This window comes from Aspergillus karnatakaensis (genome assembly GCF_047715665.1).
Source record: "Aspergillus karnatakaensis strain CBS 102800 unplaced genomic scaffold BJY04scaffold_20, whole genome shotgun sequence".
Classification (NCBI taxonomy): domain Eukaryota; kingdom Fungi; phylum Ascomycota; class Eurotiomycetes; order Eurotiales; family Aspergillaceae; genus Aspergillus; species Aspergillus karnatakaensis.
Window position 1 is genome coordinate 250476 of NW_027395732.1, and position 19121 is coordinate 269596.

General features: G+C 51.7%; 7 protein-coding genes across 7 annotated transcripts; 3 read left to right on the top strand and 4 right to left on the bottom strand.

The window, feature by feature from the left end:
- Nucleotide 1: 1 nt before the first annotated feature.
- BJY04DRAFT_227381 (general substrate transporter) lies at nt 2-2064 on the bottom strand (the record flags this gene model as incomplete). The annotated part of the gene is made up of 8 exons (XM_073718616.1): nt 2-340; nt 412-702; nt 786-1093; nt 1161-1374; nt 1423-1502; nt 1551-1666; nt 1721-1840; nt 1955-2064. The coding sequence occupies 8 exons, from the start codon at nt 2062-2064 to the stop codon at nt 2-4; spliced, it is 1578 nt and encodes a 525-aa protein (XP_073572022.1).
- Nucleotides 2065-2981: 917 nt separating this feature from the next.
- BJY04DRAFT_227382 (FAD-dependent oxidoreductase) lies at nt 2982-4848 on the top strand (the record flags this gene model as incomplete). Its single annotated transcript, XM_073718617.1, has 5 exons — nt 2982-3096; nt 3151-3404; nt 3466-3558; nt 3608-4177; nt 4264-4848. 5 exons carry the CDS (start codon nt 2982-2984, stop codon nt 4846-4848), a joined length of 1617 nt encoding a protein of 538 aa, XP_073572023.1.
- A 683-nt stretch (nt 4849-5531) lies between these two features.
- On the bottom strand, nt 5532-7228 carry BJY04DRAFT_207083 (glycosyl hydrolase family 79 C-terminal domain-containing protein; the record flags this gene model as incomplete). Its single annotated transcript, XM_073713808.1, has 5 exons — nt 5532-5613; nt 5650-5902; nt 6041-6297; nt 6406-6993; nt 7050-7228. 5 exons carry the CDS (start codon nt 7226-7228, stop codon nt 5532-5534), a joined length of 1359 nt encoding a protein of 452 aa, XP_073572024.1.
- Nucleotides 7229-7695: 467 nt separating this feature from the next.
- On the bottom strand, nt 7696-10670 carry BJY04DRAFT_50215 (uncharacterized protein). The gene is made up of 4 exons (XM_073720517.1): nt 10618-10670; nt 9740-10541; nt 8667-9683; nt 7696-8610 (listed from the first exon to the last, which is right to left on the bottom strand). The coding sequence occupies exons 2-4, from the start codon at nt 10384-10386 to the stop codon at nt 7803-7805; spliced, it is 2472 nt and encodes an 823-aa protein (XP_073572025.1). The 5' UTR covers nt 10387-10541; nt 10618-10670; the 3' UTR covers nt 7696-7802.
- A 130-nt stretch (nt 10671-10800) lies between these two features.
- On the top strand, nt 10801-12239 carry BJY04DRAFT_187393 (putative sulfite oxidase). The gene is made up of 4 exons (XM_073711038.1): nt 10801-10953; nt 11003-11067; nt 11121-11562; nt 11612-12239. The coding sequence occupies exons 1-4, from the start codon at nt 10942-10944 to the stop codon at nt 12221-12223; spliced, it is 1131 nt and encodes a 376-aa protein (XP_073572026.1). The 5' UTR covers nt 10801-10941; the 3' UTR covers nt 12224-12239.
- Nucleotides 12240-13553, bottom strand: BJY04DRAFT_187394 (cysteine synthase A). Its single transcript, XM_073711039.1, has 2 exons — nt 13369-13553; nt 12240-13297 (listed from the first exon to the last, which is right to left on the bottom strand). The coding sequence occupies exons 1-2, from the start codon at nt 13481-13483 to the stop codon at nt 12300-12302; spliced, it is 1113 nt and encodes a 370-aa protein (XP_073572027.1). The 5' UTR covers nt 13484-13553; the 3' UTR covers nt 12240-12299.
- A 346-nt stretch (nt 13554-13899) lies between these two features.
- On the top strand, nt 13900-17639 carry BJY04DRAFT_50232 (condensin subunit YCG1). Its single transcript, XM_073720518.1, has 2 exons — nt 13900-16128; nt 16179-17639. Exons 1-2 carry the CDS (start codon nt 14062-14064, stop codon nt 17469-17471), a joined length of 3360 nt encoding a protein of 1119 aa, XP_073572028.1. The 5' UTR covers nt 13900-14061; the 3' UTR covers nt 17472-17639.
- Nucleotides 17640-19121: the final 1482 nt, after the last annotated feature.

Sequence of the window (19121 nt, forward strand, 5' to 3'; positions counted from 1 at the left end):
TCTAAACCCTCTCCAACTCAACCGCCTCCTCTCCCCTCCCATTCTTCTGATCCTCCTCATCCATCTTCCCCCGATAGCTCGCCAAAACCTCCCGATCCAACCCAGTGCACTCATACTGCCTGAACCTCCAAGCCGGCAATCCCGCATCAAACAGCTCATCAATATCCTCCAGACTGCGTCCCTTGAGCTCCGGCATGAAGAACCACACCCACACAGCACCAACAGCCGCAAACCCACCCCAGATATACCCCAGTTTAGGACCCAGATTTGCACCTGGCGTCGAGAGAAGATACGGCGTTGTATAAACGACCACAAAGCCGACGACGACGTTCCATGCTGTCTGTTGTTTAATGCTCGTTAGCCATTTGATTCCGAGTTAATATCTCAGAGAAAGACAAGGATAAAACCCACCGCCAGCGCCATCGTCTTCTCTCTCAACGTCGCAGTCCCCACCTCCGCAGCAGTAATATAAGCTGCCGGGCCCAGCGTCATGTGCAGGATCGCCGCGTAGAGAATAAATGATGCGACCATGCCATTCGTGTCAGTTGTTGATCTGTTCCCTTTCGCCCCGAGTCCGCCGATGAGGCATAGGAAGAGGGCTTGCCCCCAGCAGCCGTGGAAGGTTAGGTCGCGCCGGCCGAAGACGTCGAACATGTACATTCCGAGGATGGCGGTTACGACGGAGACGCCATTGTTTATAGCCTTTAGACGGAAAGGGCCGTTGTTAGTATGAAATTCGTGTATTGGGGGTGGCAATGGGGATGGAAGACAGAAGGAAAACTCACGGCGTAAGCGAAGGCCATGTCACCAAGTCCAACCTGTTTATAGAAGGTTGGGCCGTAGGAGCTGCTGAAGGTAACGCCGGTTAACTGCTGCAAGCTCATGATGACGAGGGCGATGGAAGTGCGGCGACGGTTGGAGGCGCTGAAAAGGTTCTTCCAGGGAGCTTTGTCGGATCTGTTGTCGGAGTTTTCGAGGGCGGCGATTTCTAGCTCGCAGAGACCTTCTTCGACGGCTCGTTTGGGGCGGAAGACCTTGAGCGCTGCGAGGGCTTCGGTGCGGCGGTTCTTGGAGATGAGCCAGCGGGGGGAGTCTGGGTAGGATTAGTTGGTGTGGGGTTTCAAGGAGTGGCAAAGTATTGACTGAGATTGAATACGTACTGGGAGTCCAGTATAGACCCGTCAGAATGATAAAGGCGGGAACCATCTGGATGCCTGTTGCAACCATCCACCCTGCGTCGGTGGTGAGCTTGGACAGGCCCTCGTTCACGACACCGGCGATGAGGGAGCCGAAGGTGAGGAAGAGCTGGATCGAGCCGACGCAGAAACCTCGCAGGGGTGCAGGGCAGATCTCGGACTCGTAGGTTGGTACGACCTGGTGAGGTTAGGGCTTTTCGGATATTGACCAAGGTGGTATACGTACGTTTTCTACCAGACCAACGGCGCCGTAGATGAGCAGTCGTCCGACGATGAATTGTGCTGGAGTTTGACTTGTAACTTGGACTGGATATAGTCAGTGTCTGCTTAGCCCGACAGTACTAGAGTACTCACTAACTGTCCCCACAACCTGTACACCGCAGGTAATGGCCATGGACAGGCGATGGCCCCACCGTTCAATCATCGGGCCAACAATGACAGCACCGAGGAACTTTCCAATCAAGGGTAGACTATAGCCGTGTCAGCCCACGCTGCTAAACCGATTGCTCATTGAGACCGCTCACCTGTTCATCATCGAAACGATATGCGTAGGAATGGCATAGTCTCCCTTGTCCTGGTTCCATTTTCCGAATTTTCTCAAGAATGGATCGAATGTCTGAACACCGCCGAATGATGCCCCGTCACTATTCAGGTTCATGGTTAAACATGTGGGGATCTCTGTATGCGAAGAGAACGTACTAGCCTTCGGAGAGAACACCGTCAGTAAAGAATCCACAATCTTCGAGAAGACCCATTACTCACCAAAGAAAATGCTCCCCATGGAATACAGCAGGCAGATCAAGAGCAATCTGACTGTACAGTCCGCCCAAGCCTCCTTGGGCACATACAGCTTTCCTCCACCAGCCATTGTCCTTGACCGTAGTGTCGTAGAAGTAAGGCAACTGTAGAGGAGAGATAAACCAGAGAAAGATGGAAAAGAGGATTAAAAGGCCACACTCTCTGTCCCACCAATGTGGGGAGATTCTCAAGTAAAATATTCGACCTTAAAAAGGATACCCCCCGGGTCAATCCTTTTCTCCATCTTCTTGGCCTAATTACTCCAACTCTTCGGTTACTCGGTGAGAAGGGGCCCTTTAGCGTCCCCACGGGGTGTACTCCGGGGTTCGGTGCGAGTATCTTACCCACGCTTTGGCCGTTTAAGCGGTGGGTAAACGTTCTATTCTGTTGGTGCGTAGGAAGCTCGCTGGGGACCTGTCGATTTGACTTCGCAGGATCGGACTAACTCTGGGCGAGGCCACTAGGTGATCCTGGAGAGCCTTCGTCAGAAGAATGTTTTCCCGGAGGGTAGTAAAAGATTAGGGTGTACCCTTCTTAGTATGGTTGAATCATCTTAGAATTTACCCGTATCGATCGACACCTTCCTTTGCTTGAGAAGACTTGTTTGAGGCCAACAATACGAGTACTAGTGCCAGAGGGGGGCATCCCATCTGGAGGCTGGAGGCTGGAGCCCTACCCCCCCACATTGGGGTCACGCAATACCCACGGAGTTGGAGTTGGAGACTCGGAGTAGTCCAAAGATGGGGCCAAATCTCTGCCACAGGCACAGATCCCCAGAATAAGGAAACCTTTGTAAAATTCACTATTCCTCTCTGCCGATCGGATAAGCCATCATCCAGCACGAACCTAGGGTAAGGGTTTTGTTAGACCCCTCTACCTCGAGTACTCCCCCGCTGAGCGATCTAGCACCCTTTGTTTTGATTCTACAAAGTCCCTCAAGTCGAAGAAGTTGAGCAATTGAGCTGTATTCTACTCCAACAATTGAAAATGGCCGAATACGACATCGCCATATACGGCTCGACTTCAGGCGCCGTAGCAGCAGCCATCCAGTCCGCACGGCTAGGACGAAAGACCGTGCTCATTTCCCCGGATGATCATATCGGTCAGTCTTACCCTCTTCTTAGTCTTTTCAAGCCTTTCTAACACTCCGTCACAGGTGGGATTCAGATTGAAGGACTCGGCTCAACGGACATTGACAACCAAATCGAGTTCCAGAACAGCCTGGCAGTTGGTGGACTAGCATTGGAGCTACATCGACGCCTTAGCAAGCACTACGGGCGGAGTGAGCAGCTCGAAGAAGTCCTCGCCAACAGACTCAAGGTTCCTGAAGTTTGGAAGTTTGAGTCCTCAGTGCTGGAGAGGATTATCGCGGAGTGGCTTGCGGAGTTTCCGGAGCTGGAAGTGATCAAGGTCAGTTCTCCCCTCGATCTCCAAGCATAATGTAGTGCAAAAACACTAATATACAACAAAGGCATTTCTTCTCGAAGACCCTTCGGCCGTAACCAAGTCCAGCAGCCGGATTACCTCCATCCAACTAAGCAACGGCCAATCGATCAGTGCCCGAGTATGTTATAGCCCCCTCATCCCCCACCACGGTAATCTCATACAGCTAGTACTTCATCGAAGCAACCTACGAAGGCGATCTACTCGCCGCCGCAAACATATCCACAACCATCGGCCGCGAACCATCAACGCAGTACAACGAAACCCTCGCCGGCATCCGCCCCGACACAAGCTACACGCAATTCGACGTAGATATAGACCCCTACAACACCCCCGGCAATCCCTCCAGCGGCCTATTATACGGTATATCTCCCGAGCCCTTCGGCCAACCAGGCGACGGTGATACCCACCTGCAAGCATACTCGTACCGTCTCCCACTCACCGACGTGGAAAGTAATAAAATCCCCATCACAAAACCGGAGGGATATGATGCGTCTCACTACGAACTACACAGAAGGTATATCCAAGCCGGTGGGAAACTGTACACGCCTCGACTAAGAGGGGTGCCGAACCGGAAGACAGACCTCATAGGCTCGGAGGGCGTTCTCGCAACAGACCTACTAGGAATGAACGACGACTGGCCGATGGCCTCGAGAACACGCAGAGAGGAAATCCTAAAGAAAGCCGCGCGGTTCACGAAGGGGCTGATCTGGTTTTTCGCGAATGATGAAGCCGTCCCTGTATGTGCTGTTGCCCTTCATGTCTCGTCCCGATCTACCAGTCCTCCACCTCACCTCCAAACCTATCTAACCAAGTCGTCTTTTAGGCTGAGATCCGCAACGAATGGTCCAAGTTCGGCTACTGCCTCGACGAATTCCCGGACAACGCCCACTTCCCCCGCCGCCTATACGTCCGGGATGCCCGACGGCTAGTCTCCGACTACGTGATAACGCAACACACAGCCTCCGAGCACGACGGCGAAGACCCCGTCCCGGACCCCATCGCAGTCGCCTACTGGCCCACAGACACGCACTGCGCGCGACGGGTCGTGAAGGACGGGAAAGCATATAACGAGGGGTTTGTATTCAAGGAGAAGCACGAGTGGCGGCCGTTCGGGATCAGCTATAGAGCGCTTGTACCGAGACGTAGCGAGGGAGGGAATGTGCTTACAGCGACGTGTCCGAGTTCGAGCCATGTCGGGTATGGGGCTGTGCGGTTGGAGCATCAGTTTTGGGCGTTGGGGCAGGCTTGTGCTTTTGCGGTTGATGTTGGACTTGCAGTGAGGGATGGGGAGGGATTGAGTGTGCAGGATATTCCGTATGAGGTGCTTAGAGAGAGGTTAATGGCACAGGGTGCTGTGCTTGATGCGGGAGTGGTGGGAAAGCCGGATTTTAGGCTTCTTCATGGTTGAGGATGTTGTTTGTGAGAGTTGAGGTGGTGCAATGATCATAGAAGTCTCATAGATACCTACCTAGAATTGTAGAGTAATCATGTGCAGGGTGTAGAAACAAGCTATTGCCGAGAGGATGCCACTGTTCTTGCCGCTCTTGAGCTAGCTTGGCTGTTCTTGGCTTGTCTTTGGCGTAACATCTTCTCCCTGGCTGGTCTGAGACGATATAATTATTCTTCAGGATGGATTAAATGGGAGTAAGAGGGGTAAGTTTACTGGAGTTGACGCAATATCTCGAGAAAGTGAGAGACAGCCGTCGTCCTCAAACAACAGATATGAAGCGGACTCGACTATTATATCCAAGAAATACTGGTCAAACTTGAATTTAGATGTAGACTCTAACATGTATGGGGTGATCACCACCCCAAGCCAGCCCAATTCGAACGGAGTAGATCCATTGCCAAGTCAGCTCTGTTGCAGGACAGCTCGCAACACCTTCACATCAGGGTTGGCAGCGGCGTGTGACTGCTAGCTGTAGATCTAGAAGACCCACGGATCCAGCGACCAAGATAAATGCCCTCTCCAGACACGCATCACTCATTGAGATGGCATAATTGGGATATGAGGTAGCCTGGCATGTTCGGAGACCCCCCAGCGCGCCCGAAATAGTTAAATCCTTAACTCAGGTAAACGTGAAAAGATATTCAACAATCGAACGTCACCAGTGCCGCCTCGCTCGCCTTCAAAGTCAGCCTCCCATTCCTCCCAAGCCTCTCGGTATCAACTCTCCCAAGAACCGCCCCTTCAACATTATCCACGTACTGCCCAGCAAACGAAACAACTTCAGGACTCTTCAAATCCGCACCAGGCGCCGTCAACCTATAAACCTCCCCCCTACATCCGCGGCCAAGCTGATCCATCCGAATTATCACCTCCGGTCTCTCGGCCACGGACGTCGAATTCCAATCCTCCAAGTTCAACGCAACAACAGAACTCAACGCCCCCGATCCAGAATCATAGATCGCATACGCAGACAGCAAATCCTCTTCAAGTATCACCTCCACTTTCTTCCCCGCTCCATTTCCATGTCCATGTCCATGTTCATTCCCCCGCCGGCCCTCCAGCCCAAGCGCCTTATGCACAAGCCAAAACCCGTAGTAAGTAGGGAGCACACCCGCAGGCTCCCCCCACGCCTCAATCGGCCGCTACGCACTATACCGCCACCCCCAAGACTGATGGAAGCCGATGTTCGTGATGTTCGTTTGCGCACCGTACAGAGTGTGGTCGATCGTCCAGAGTGCCGCGGAAAATGTATCTGAGAGATTGCGGCGGCCGTGTCCGAAAAGCGAGTTCCCTTCGCCCAGAATGTATGGGATGCCGCGGGCTGTGCTATCCGCGGCCAGATCCTCGTGTGAGTTGAGGAACCAGGCGGTGCTGGTGTGGTTTAGCAGGTATTGGCGGGTCTGATCTCTGGTTGGGGTCTCGAAGAGGAGTTTGTACTGGTAGTACATAGATGTTGTTAGACTGAGGGCTGGGGAGGTATAGAAGATAGAAAGCCTGTGCGGGGGTAAAACGAACCTGGTGCGTGTCGGCAAACTTGATGATCCCCTTCTCGTTGATTCATGCTCAAATAGAGACTGGACACTCCAGCACGTTTCCTTGTCCTCTGGGTCTTTGCACTGGATCAGCGTAGGTGCAATCAACGTCCCCGCCGTGTAGATCTTCTTATACGGGTCTCCAAACACCTCCTCGCTAATTTTGTACGCCGCGTCAAGAAAGTTTCGTGTAAACTCCCCTGGCGTCCCGGTATCCTGCCTTTCATTTCCAATTTCAAGGCCCGCAAGCCTCGTTCCAAGCTTCTCATACGCGCGGCGGGCAATCTCGATATAAGATTCGAGTAGCCCTTCCCCATTCTCTGGATATGGAAGACCAAGAACAAACTCCGTGTCGGAGGGCCAGGCGTCAAAGGCGTCGAAGAAGGCCGGACCCAGAGTGACGTTGTAAGTCTTGTCGATGCCATCTTCGTAGTAGCCGATTAGACCTTGGGTTTGCTCGGGGATCCAGTAGACGTAGGTCTGGGAGGAGCCACCAATACGGACTTTGAGAGGGGCGTTGCCGAGCTCATGGAGGTGCTTCGCTAGGTTTGTGTTTAGGGGGTTGGAGTATCTGTGGAAAGGTTTAGTGATGGGGATAGAGAGTATATGATAAATGGAGAGACGGACGTTGCATTGCCCGAGTACTCCATGAAAGCGAAGAACTCAATTGAGAGGGATTGATAGCTTGAGTCGACTACCTGGCGATCATGCTGGGGATGACGAGGTACAGTGACGGACACGGACGAGGAATATGCTAGCCCTGAGAGGGGCAAGGCAGCCCATGCAATCCGGGACAGCAAAGTCATAGCTGTTTGTAGAACCCCAGAAGATGTTGTCTTAGCTTATTACGGGGCCCAGTCTCAAGTACTTCTATGACGTTTTTATACATCTGGGTATAGTTGCAGTTCCATCACTAGATCGGGTTAATAGAGATCACCCGACGGAACACCCTCCCTCAATATTCCACCACTGGGGTCGCTTCTTACCGCGTGAGGAATCAACTCATTGGCAATACTGTGACTATTTGAAACTAGAACCCCAGAAGATCTGCATAATTTTAATGGATGACGGTGTTCGGAGCTCGGATCAAGGTCGTCGGTATGGCGGCTCATGGGCCCGTGATTGATGGAATCAACCGCCTTAGACGCCTTGGTATGAGGATGTGATATAGATTACGAGCCCCGTATAATCCTTGCGCCTTGATCTTTACTGAGAAGCTATTCTTGATGGATACCTAATCCTGTTATGACGACGGCTTGACCTTCCTGGCTTTCGGCCAAGGATCTGCCATGACTGATAGATGCAGACCCTCTGGGCAAGCCGCAGAGCAGATTCGTGATTGAAGAATATATGCCCCGCAGCCCTTTTGAAGACATGTTATTACGCACACCACTTCAGCGAAGACGGTGTTTTGACCTCCAGTGCGCTGAAGCTGCAATGTGCCCGCTCACTCTCCCCTGGCTGTACCTCACCATCTTCATCTCCACTTTCAGTCCTCCTCGATGTCTCACCCCACATAACCGGACCCAAAGCAATCGTCTTCAGATCCTCCCCATTGGGCGGATGACAAGCAGCACTGATAGCCAAGCTACAGCTCCCCGCCAGCGGCATGCGCGACGGTAATTTCCGCAAACCCAGACCAATCAGTAAACACACCATCACACTCCCGACAATGATTGCACAGAATATCGCAATAGGCGAGTACCCCAAAGAAGACTCGCGACCCTGTTGTTGATTATAGATATTGAACGGCTGGAACTCAATATAAAAGAGGCTCTGGGATATCAGCCAGTGGAGAGCGGTATAAAACACGAGAAGGGGAATGCTATATGATAAGGGCACGCTGAGCCAGTAGGTAGATCGCTGGTGGCTTCCTTTGACCGGCCAGGAGGCGCGGAGGGGCTTCCGTTCCTCGCCATAAGAGCTGTATTCCGCGGCAGCGAGCATGGAGGTGAGCAGGTTGTTATAGAAGTAGTAACTGATTGTGACGATGAACTGCGGCAGGTTGGCGACGATTACTGCCGCCAGAACAGGAACCCCATCGAAGGCAGTCACAGTGACAGACCGGTCGGGGATGCCAAACCCGAGACGCCACCAGGCTGTGACATTGCTTGATTCGACGACTCTCAAGGCTCCTACAGATGCCTGGTTGAGGAGAAAGCCTCCAACGCCTAGACAGGCTAGGCATCTAAGCAATGTATTTAGCAGCTGGTAGATCGATATAGTAAGAGGAATGAGGCATACAAGACTAGGGTTATAAGCCATCGTATTGGGCTTGCGGCGCGCAGCCATAGATGTCGGTTTGCTAGCCGCCTGAGTTTGACCTCTTGCTCAGCACAGCCTTGTTTCTGGGCATCAGACCTGGTCATCAAACACATGTCCTGGCTTTTTGGTTCTGGTCTATTGAGAAAAGAAGAAACAGCATCTCCTATTGTGAGAAATGGTGGCGACCGGCGTCGGCCGTCCAACCGCGCAGCCAGAAACATCGTGATGACCTTCACTAAGCCTGCCAAGCAGACAACAATGCAAATAATTGGGCTGAAGTGCAGCCGGCAACGCTCCTTCGTCAGTAATCGGACACACTCTTGAAGTCGACCTGCAGAGGGGTGATTAAATATGGGCGACGTAGTGATGTTGTTGGACAAACAGGAGACTGATTCACTGTCGATTTGCGCATCCAATGATGTGTATCGTCTCATATAATATAAGGTCTGGCTGGAAGTCCAGTCCCGGTTCTGGTCAATGGTCTGAAAAGTTTCTTCGAGGTCAGAACAGCTAAAGTTTCCGCATGGAGCACCTGTAAAGTTGTGATTGTAAAAATAGACTGATCCGTTCAGGCCCTTGATACTAAAGGTGTAATCCACCCCGGCGAGCTGCAGGCCGGACATATCCTCTGGATCGAAATACATAACACCCTCATTGAATGACCATGGTGACCCCCCTGTGCTGGCACCTCTTAAAATGGACCTGTCTCCCCCACTATCGAGGGAGAGTCCGTCTGTGAGCGCGACGAGTGCTTTTGTGTCTGATGGGTATTTTCTCTCCAAAAACTCCGTACATTGCGCACGATCTAGTCGCTGATATGACCCGGTAGCTAGTTCTTCCACTAGATCGGCCCAGCTGATCCCAATGGCGGAATCAGAGCACTCCTCTAGGTTTGGCGTTGCAAGGCTCGAGATTTTGACTATGTCTAGCTCACTGGGAGCAAGAATGTATGAATATTCCCTCGTCGCTTGGGACTTGAAAACCACTGAGTTATATCTAAAAAATCAGGCTGTTAGCTTAGTGACTAAGGGAGCTTCCTAAAGAGGCTGTACAATAGATGGAACGGCGTAGCGGTCACCAGAAGAACAAGCCACGACCAGCGCCGGAACGGATCAATCGCACCAAGATTTCGTAGGCTAGGAACTCCGACATCAAGCCATTCATTGCGGGCATGACACCGGCTGACCTCTTCCCTACTAGGAGCCACTAGTACTTGCATACAGTAGTTACTCGCAGCGAGGATGGCGGTGCTAAGTATGTTGATCAGCAAGTGAAGCGCGGCGTTCCATCGCTGAACGACGGCGCAGCTGCCCTCGTGAATGACCTCTGCGCTCGAGATGCCCGTGTTCTCAGGGTATTTGCTCGCCAATCCAGCAGCAACGCTTATCAAGACAACATTGAGCAACAGTATCACAGCTCCCCCAAGAGCACACAGGTAAACGCCTTTGATCCATGAGGAGGATGGCAGCGATGTCGCCGTCGCCAGCTCGGTGAGAGGTGTCAATGCACCCTCTTCTTCAGGCGATGCTGAGTCGATGTAACCAGTCGTTTTTGCGTCTTTCGGCCGACGTTGGTGACGTTCTTCAAAATCAATAATGTTCAGTTCGCTGTCATTGGTGTTGGTAACAGCTCGATAACGTATGCGCGAAAACATCGATCTCACTCGCGTCCAGTCACCGACGGTGCTATTCTGGGGCATTGTGGAAGCATAGTCCAGGTTCAATCTGCTCAAGAACAGAAAGGAAGAATTAAGAGGCTCGGGGCCCCTTTAGCAGGGGGAATTCCTTAGTGCATGCGCGAAGCTGTGCCGCATGTTTCAACAGAACAAATTAATTAGGTGCTTTGAATGCTTGCCTAGTCCGTCAGAGAAAAATCAGCCTCAGCCCCTAGACAAGCAGCTAGACAAGCAGCTAGACAAGATCTGCCATACCGAGAAATTCCACAGGCTAGTTACCAGGTGCCCCTGATGTGTATGTTCGAATATTCCGTACCCCAGTTAACCAACCGCATACCTATCATCGAGAGAAACTTGGCACTTTCTACATGTTGGAGGTAGTATGACCGGTCTTTTAGATAATGAATAGCCGAAATACTAAAAGATTTCTATTCACTCGGTAATATAGGAGTTTGATGAAAAGGGAAAAGAGTCGACACTCAGTCCTAGCCATGACGTCAGTCATCCGCAATACGGTTAGTATATACGAAAGGGACTCCCAGCTCTGCAAACCAAGAACATCACAAGCTGCACTTCGGGATGAGTAATACTGTAAGCTCGAGTTTGATTCAGCTTTGCACCGTGATCTGACACTGGATAGAAGACAGAATACTCGGTGGAGAACCCACTCAACCGAGAGCCCTCAGTCAAGGAACTCGTGTCAAGGTAGGCAGCTAGAGTCTCTCGGCACTGGGCCGCCATTTTACTGACATCGCCAGTTTCTTAACATCGGGTTCAATCTCTTACGACCGGAACCATGGCCCTGTCCCACATCTATCTGCAAGCACACACTCCGTCCAAGTCGACGGCCTTGTCTCACATCCTCTTCGCCTAACAATCGACCAACTCGCAACGGACTTTCCCCAGCATGAGGTCTGGTGTGCGCTAGAATGTGCTGGCAATCGTCGACACACTATGCGGACGATGTTGAAAGAAGTGGAAGGGATCGATTGGGGAGATGCGGCTGTAATGAACTGCAAATGGAAGGGACCAAGACTAAGGGATATACTACTTCGAGCTGGTATAGATGAAACCCGCCCGGGACAGCATGTCGCCTTTTCATCTTATCAGGTGAAGTGTCAAGAGGATGAATGGTTCGGTGGCAGTGTAGAGCTTGAGAGAGGGCTGAATGGGGATGCCGAGGTGATTCTTGCGCTGGAGGTTCGTTCCATATGCATCGCTTACAAAGGTAAAGCTGCTAACGAGTCAGATGAACGATGCGCCTCTTGAGCCGAACCATGGCTACCCTGTTCGCGTGGTACTGCCTGGAATCGCAGGTGCGAGGTGGGTTAAATGGCTTGATAGGATCACGGTTCAGAATGAGGAATCATCGAATTTCTATCAGCGACGAGATTACAAAGTGCTGCCGGCAGAGGCCGTGGACCGTGATGCGGCAGAGCCATTCTGGGATCAAACGCCTGCAATGGCTGCGGTGTCTATAAACTCTGTTGTGGCAGTGCCAGAGGACAATGAAACTGTCCGTCGAACGAAGTCGGGGAAGTTGGAGGTCAAAGGATATGCTGTGCCTCAGGGATCGAATGGGCCGGTGACGAAGGTGGAGGTATCAAGTGATGGAGGGAAGACGTGGGTGGATGCAGAGCTTGGGACCTCGGGACCTGATCATCCTGTGGGAGACAAGGCAAGAAAGTGGTGTTGGACACTATGGCGAGCAGAAATTGATATCGACCCTGGGACTGAGAAGGAGGTAGTGAGTCGGGCGTTCGATGCTGGAGGAAACCAACAAGCAGAGCACTCGCAGTGGAACCTAAGGGGCGTCGGCTATAGCGGATACGGCAGAGCAAGAAATCTGACTGTTCGGTAGCAGAACACTGGCTGCATCTGCGACATGTATATAAACCCATTATTCTATTGAAACATCATATTTACACTTGCGTTGTTCATTTGAGCACGATGTATTTCTCCAAGTGCTTGGGAATTGCGCCCCTCAGGCCCTTACTCTCGAGCCATGAGTTAGAGAAGAGCCTATCTGCGTAACGGTAGGCACCATCGGCAAGAACGGTCACAACCGTGCTACCCTTGCCAAGCTTCTCTGCGACTTCCTTGGCAGCAACGACGTTGAGAGCCGAACTGGCACCAAGGTAGAGACCCTCCTCGTCAAGACAGCGGTAGACCATCTCAATGGACTTCTCATCGCTGATGTTCAACGAGCCGTCAAGGGTTTCAACATCAGGTCCAAGGTTGTCCGTGATACGGCCCTGACCAATACCCTCAGTGATACTACTTCCTGAGCGCTCGACCAACTTGCCGCCACTCTGAATGTAGCTGTGAAGAACACTGCCCGGAGGGTCGGCGAGGAAGGACTTCACCCGGCCATTGCTGACCTGCTTGAGGTAGTATGTGATACCAGCAAGGGTACCCCCGGTACCAGTCGAGCAGGTAAAGGCATCGATCTTGCCCCCGGTTTGCGCCCAGATCTCTGGCCCGGTAGTCTCGATGTGAGCGCGGCGGTTGGCGGTGTTGTCGAACTGGTTGGTCCACACGGCATTATCCAGCGACTCCGCATGTCTCCGCGCCTGGTGGTTATAGTTCTCTGGGTTTTCAAATGCAACCGCCGGGACCGGGTAGACCTCCGCACCGAGGAGACGCAGAAGGTCAATCTTGCCTTGTGACTGTGTGTTGGGCATGTAAATGACAAGCTTGTAGCCCTTGGATCGGCAGACGTGCGCAAGACCAATGCCAGTGTTTCCTGCCGTACCCTCCACAACGGTACCGCCGGGCTTCAGAAGACCCCGCTCCTCTGCATCCTTCACGACGAAAAGCGCGGCCCTGTCTTTAACGCTACCTCCGGGGTTTTGGAATTCGGCTTTGCCGAGGATGTTGCATCCGGTCTCTTCAGAAAGTCGCTTGAGGCGGATAAGCGGAGTGTTACCAATTGCTACAGAAGAATAGTGTCAGTGGGAGAACGGCCTTGTGATCTACCCAAAGGTGCTTCCGCTCCCCGCTTACCTTCAGTGAGCCCGTTCACGAAGCCTTGAGCCTGAGAGACTCGGACTCCGTATGAAATCTCCGCAGCTCCGCGCAGAGCAGTAGTGGCGAATCGCCGGACACTTTGCCTGAACATCCTGTCAACGTGCTATCTTAACCGTAGTGAAAGACAATCTTTGAGCGGATTGCATTCCCCAGATTCATCTCCAATTGATGGCCGAAAATCGGCATTACTAACTAGGTCACGTGAACGATGGCGTGATAGCTATGGCACCTACAAGGCCTGGCCTTTAATGTTGCACATGACATTCAAGGGAACTGTTGAAACAGTCGCAAAGAAAGGTTGCTGTAACAAGCCATTAAGAATTCTGAGAAAGGTATGCGACTGCATCAGAAACTAGAAAGGCAAAGACGGGGTACTTTCGAGAGAAGAGTCACGTGATGCCCTAGCCCTTATCGGGACTGCCGGTTTGGGGTGTTTGTTTATCTCCGCCCCGTGACTCTCAGCAACGATCAGCAGCAAGCCATCATAACAACGCTGCGACAACGCCAACTTTTCAAGCAATCGACATCTCGCCGCCGTTGCGGGAAACTATTGAAAACGGCTTGATACATTCAACTCGACACTTTCTAGGATGGACAATAGCTGATTCAATCCCGCCCGTCGACAACTAACCATACACTACCGCCAGAATTACCCCTCGAGCGCCCAATATGCCTAGTCGAGTTTCCGCCCGTTCGACATCGAGCACCGGAGGACGCAAAGGCTCTGCGCAGACTACTGGGTCTCGCGCTGGCTCTGCGACACCTTCTTTTGCAATTCCGGAAGAACCCGCATTGCCCGAAGCCGTTCCAAATCTCCGCCGTGATGTCTGCGCAATTTTCGCAGACGCACAGCGCTCAACAACAGGTCATCGCAAGCTTGTTGTCCGATTAAGAAAAATTCAGGAAGTTTGCTGTGGTATCCCGCAGAAGTCATCAAAGAAGGGAAGTAAGGACACTGGAGAACCTACAGCGCGACTCATCCCAGGTGAAGAGACGATACCCGAGAAGGAGTTCAACGTGGAAGTGGGCCGCTGTGTGTTGCGCATCTTATCCATCAAGAAAACAGAACCTGTTGGGGACCGTATTCTGCGCTTTTTAGGAAGCTTCCTCACTCATGGATCGGAGAAGGATGCCGAAATATTCGGCTCTGACGAGGACGAAGACGAAATCCAAAACACGCACGAGAGACCAACCGCACACTTGACCACCAGCCTTGTTTCCCTGATAGTACCGCTCCTATCCGCCAAAGACAAAATTGTACGATTCCGTACCACGCAAATCATTGCGCACGTTGTCAATTCGCTTGACACCGTGGATGACGATTTATACCATACCCTCCGACACGGCCTTCTTAAACGAATCCGAGACAAGGAACCCTCGGTCAGGGTACAAGCAGTTATTGGTCTCGGCCGGCTTGCCGGTAACGAAGAGGATGAGGACGAAAATGACGATACCAGCGCTCTTGTGGAGAAGCTGGTAGACATAATGCAAAACGACACGAGTGCCGAGGTTCGGAGATCGTTGCTCCTCAACCTACCGTTGGTTCCAGCCACTCTTCCATACCTACTAGAACGCGCCCGCGACCTAGATGCGCCCACCCGACGGGCGCTATACTCTCGCCTACTTCCCACCTTGGGAGATTTCCGTCATTTGTCTCTATCAATGCGAGAAAAACTCCTCCGATGGGGTCTTCGTGATCGTGATGAGAGCGTGAGAAAAGCCACCGGCAAGCTATTCTATGACCGTTGGGTTGAAGACTGTGCGGGAACAAACAGTGACCCTGAGAAAGTGGGCCAGCGTTCGCCCCCTAATATCAACGCCCTGCTGGAACTTTTAGAGCGAGTCGATGTTGTCAACTCTGGAATGGAGTCTGGTATTGCACACGAGGCAATGCGTAGCTTCTGGGAAGGCCGTCCAGATTACCGAGAGGCCGTTTTATTCGATGAAGCCTTCTGGGAGTCTATGACTGCCGAGTCCGCCTTTCTTTTGCGCTCCTTTAATGATTTTTGCCGAGTTGAGAATGAAGGAAAATATGACACACTTGCCGACGAGAAGATTCCTGTTGTGACAGCTCTTGCAATGTACCTTCACAAGTACATGACCGGCCTTTTGCAGCGCAAAAAGATCACCAAAGACGCCACCGATGTGAACGACGACGAAACCCTGGAGATTGAATTTATTGTCGAGCAGTTGTTGCATATTGCGATGACCCTCGATTACAGTGATGAGGTCGGTCGGCGAAAGATGTTCTCCTTACTTCGTGAAGCCCTCGCCGTGCCAGAGCTTCCTGAGGAATGCACGAAACTTACTGTCGAAACATTGCGATGCGTTTGTGGCCCGGATGCTGCTGCTGAAAGCGAATTTTGCAGCGTTGTGTTGGAAGCTATTGCTGAGGTTCACGATACTATTATCACAGAGGATAGCTTCGTGTCTGCGAAATCCGAAATCAGTGATGATGCCAGTAGCCGCCAGCGCTCCGAAACTCCTATGAGTGAGGATGATAGACCATTTAACAAGGAAGAAGCCAAGGCAAAGGTCCTCAAGGAGATTGTTGTCAACATGAAATGTCTGCACATCGCTCTCTGCATGCTGCAAAACGTTGAAGGCAACCTCCAAGCCAACATGAACCTGGTGACTATGTTGAATAACTTGGTTGTTCCTGCCGTCCGGAGTCACGAGGCTCCTATTCGTGAGCGAGGTCTAGAATGCCTCGGTCTCTGCTGCTTGCTCGACAAGGTGAGTCTGTCCCACTGGGAGTGATTTTCCTTTACTGACGATTATGCTAGACTCTCGCCGAAGAGAACATGACTTTGTTTATCCATTGCTACAGTAAAGGCCACGACAACCTGCAGGTCACTGCTATTCAGATTCTATGTGATATGTTGACCAGCCATCCCTCGCTGTTGGCGCCTGTAACGCAGGCCGACAAGGAAACAGTCTCACCACCCGCATTCCAGAAGCCATTGCTCAAGGTCTTTGCGAGGGCACTCAAGTCCAGCTCACCAAGCGTCGTACAGACTGGAGCTGCCGCTGCCCTCTCCAAACTTATGCTCACTGGTGCTTTTACACCCTCCGCTGCCAACATCCCCCCAGCCATTCAGGAATTCAACCAGCACGCTATCGAGACACTCCTTCAGTCCCTTGTTGTTTCTTTCTTCCACCCAAGGACCCGCGATAACCCCGCGCTTCGACAGTCCCTGGCGTACTTTTTCCCGGTATTCTGCCACTCCCGACCGGAAAACACCCAACATATGCGCAAGATCACTGTACCCGTCATTCGCACGATTCTAAATTCAGCGGAAGAATACTATTCGCTTGAAGCCGAAGAAGACAGCGATGGTGAGATTGATGAGACAGCCGGAGAAAAGGAGCTGAAGGCATTGATGAGCGGCGTGATTGGCATGCTCTCGGAATGGACCGATGAGCGAAGGGTTATCGGGCTTGGTGGCGAGAGAGTCCTTGCCGGAGGTCCCGCAAGCTCCAATGCATGCGGATTCATTCATCTAGAACTAGTGAAGGACATACTGGAGCGCGTGCTCGGCGTCAGCGCTGGAACCAACCGCTGCTCAAAGGAGGAACGGAAGCTCCTCTTCTCTCTCATGAGCAAGCTCTACATCGCCCCACCAACGGCGCCTTCGCGGTCCGCTTCTCAAAACCCTGAGAACGACGATCCTTTCCGCTCCAGTGTCCGAAGCTCTCAGGGTGGAGTTATTAGCGAGGAGAATCTTGCTCTTGCCCAAGAGGTCAAGGAGCTGCTCGATCAAACCATCGAAGAAGGTGTCGCGGCTGACGCTGCTAGCCGCAACGCCCTCGTCAAAGTCAAGAACGTCGTGCTCAAACTGTTGGCGGCTCCAACACGACCTGCTAGTGCACGTGGCCGTGAGAGCAGTGTCGAGACCGAAAGTGATATGGCTAGTGTTCGATCCCGAAGCGTTCGGCCATCAGTTGAACCTGGGGTTTCACGCCGTGGTGTCTCGGTGGAGCCGAGTATTATGGAAGAGGATGAGAATGAAGAGAGCCGCTTGACAGAGGACAGTCGTATGACGGTCATCAAGGAGGAGGCCATGGAAGAAGACTAGTTGTTGAGTTTTTGTGATGATGTCCTCTTGTTATGTTTGGCGTTGAAAGGTTCTTATTTTCAAGGAAGAAATTGGTGGGTATACATACTGCTGATGTTCGGGCTACAATGTACTTATTCGTTTCTTGGTCATGATTTAATGATTTGATTCCCCAAGCGCTGTTACCCAAGGCTCCTGTGACCAGGACATGTCCCTCTCCAGTGGCGGTTTGATTTCAAGTGTCAATTGAGCAAGATAACAGACAGCAAGCGCCCTATATGGGCCCCCACCACCACCATGGCCCTGCTGCTCCTCATAACGTCAATCAGCCCCGGGATGAGATTTGGCGGCCATTGGCCACAACGCTACGGCTGCCATGATTTTTGAAGCTGATACGGGCTCCAGTAATATTGTCGACGGTCGTACCTTAACTACCACTCAGGTCAATGCTCATACTCAACGACCACCACGAACGCTAGGCCAGAGTAAGAGAGTGGTAGCGGTAAGCAGTACGAGTCTACCATTCAGGTCTAGAGCTAAACAATGTAGATAGTTATATATATAGTCAATCCTCAACCAGAGTAAGATTTTCGCGAAGCTGAATGACCACTACATGTTTAACATAGCAGATAACTATACTAACAGCCCCAAGTGCTGCTTTGTTCTGACCTTTGGGTAACATGCTTACCCCTACAATGGCTTTTATCTGGAGATGGCTTTCCAGTTTCCAGACCTGACAGTTGCAGAAGCGGCTAGTGTGAGCCTCAGGCTGCAATGTGTAATCGCGTGGCATGATGTTTGTCCTCAAACTCTTCATTTGATTCATGAGGAGGACTTTTTCGCAAAAGCTGACATTACTATTCGAGTCTCAAACAGGTTGGATTAAAGTCACCCAGCGTTACATTTTCCCCTGGTGGTTGATATGGCAAGGTAATAACTAATAACACGAGTCAATTTCGGCGGGATTAATATGCGGGAATGACCGCGGAAGTGGAGACTGTTAGCATTCGGATGTGAGGCTTCCGTCGAGTTTTCTCGCTCCAGGTTCTTGATAGCAAAACGAAGAGGGAGAGGTTCTTCTTATCGTTGTTGTTTCTGTCGTGATCAATCAGTGTAGTGAACGTGCTTCCTGAGTGGTGCTGGTCTCTGGAAGTTGTCAATGGCACACCGGAGTTACGAAGGAGGTAAGACTAGGTAGGTATAGGCCAGGCTATCACCGAGTACACTCACCACTCCTGCGATTCGACAACTACTCATTGGCCTAAAGGCGACAGCTCTCGGCAGCATGTTAGTTCATTTTGATGTTTGACAGGGAGATGATTGACTGATGGATGATGACAGCCAGCTTGGTGTGCCTCATCTCAGGATGAATTGTAAGCGTCTCGGCAACCGTGTGGACGAGGATGGAAGAACATCTGCCTGTACCTCCAGAATCGAATCCAATGAAGAGGCAGCTAGCTCAACGCTCATCGATCGAATTGACGTCGTAGCTATAATTGACATACTAATAGTAACTAGCCATTGCTAATCCCTCACTCTCCCCCCTCAATCTCCATCTCGAAGACAGACCCCGAGCCTTGTCTTCATTTTTAATCTCGATTCTCGTCGCTCCACCAGAAGTGAACTGGTCCTGCTTCGACTGGGCGACTTTCTTTTTCTTCCCCCATCCTT

Bases quoted from the DNA above. Each gene is read 5' to 3' on its own strand.
- BJY04DRAFT_50215 (XM_073720517.1), bottom strand. From the start codon at position 10,386: ATGCCCCAGAATAGCACCGTCGGTGACTGGACGCGAGTGAGATCGATG. The intron at 9,684-9,739 runs GTACAGCCTCTT...CTGATTTTTTAG, and splicing joins GCTACGCCGTTCCATCTATT to ATATAACTCAGTGGTTTTCA. The intron at 8,611-8,666 runs GTATGCCTCATT...TACATTGCTTAG, and splicing joins TGGCTTATAACCCTAGTCTT to ATGCCTAGCCTGTCTAGGCG.
- BJY04DRAFT_187393 (XM_073711038.1), top strand. The intron at 11,068-11,120 runs GTAGGCAGCTAG...TGACATCGCCAG, and splicing joins GTCAAGGAACTCGTGTCAAG to TTTCTTAACATCGGGTTCAA. The intron at 11,563-11,611 runs GTTCGTTCCATA...CTAACGAGTCAG, and splicing joins AGGTGATTCTTGCGCTGGAG to ATGAACGATGCGCCTCTTGA.
- BJY04DRAFT_187394 (XM_073711039.1), bottom strand. From the start codon at position 13,483: ATGTTCAGGCAAAGTGTCCGGCGATTCGCCACTACTGCTCTGCGCGGA. The intron at 13,298-13,368 runs GTAAGCGGGGAG...ATTCTTCTGTAG, and splicing joins CGTGAACGGGCTCACTGAAG to CAATTGGTAACACTCCGCTT.
- BJY04DRAFT_50232 (XM_073720518.1), top strand. From the start codon at position 14,062: ATGCCTAGTCGAGTTTCCGCCCGTTCGACATCGAGCACCGGAGGACGC. The intron at 16,129-16,178 runs GTGAGTCTGTCC...CGATTATGCTAG, and splicing joins TCTGCTGCTTGCTCGACAAG to ACTCTCGCCGAAGAGAACAT.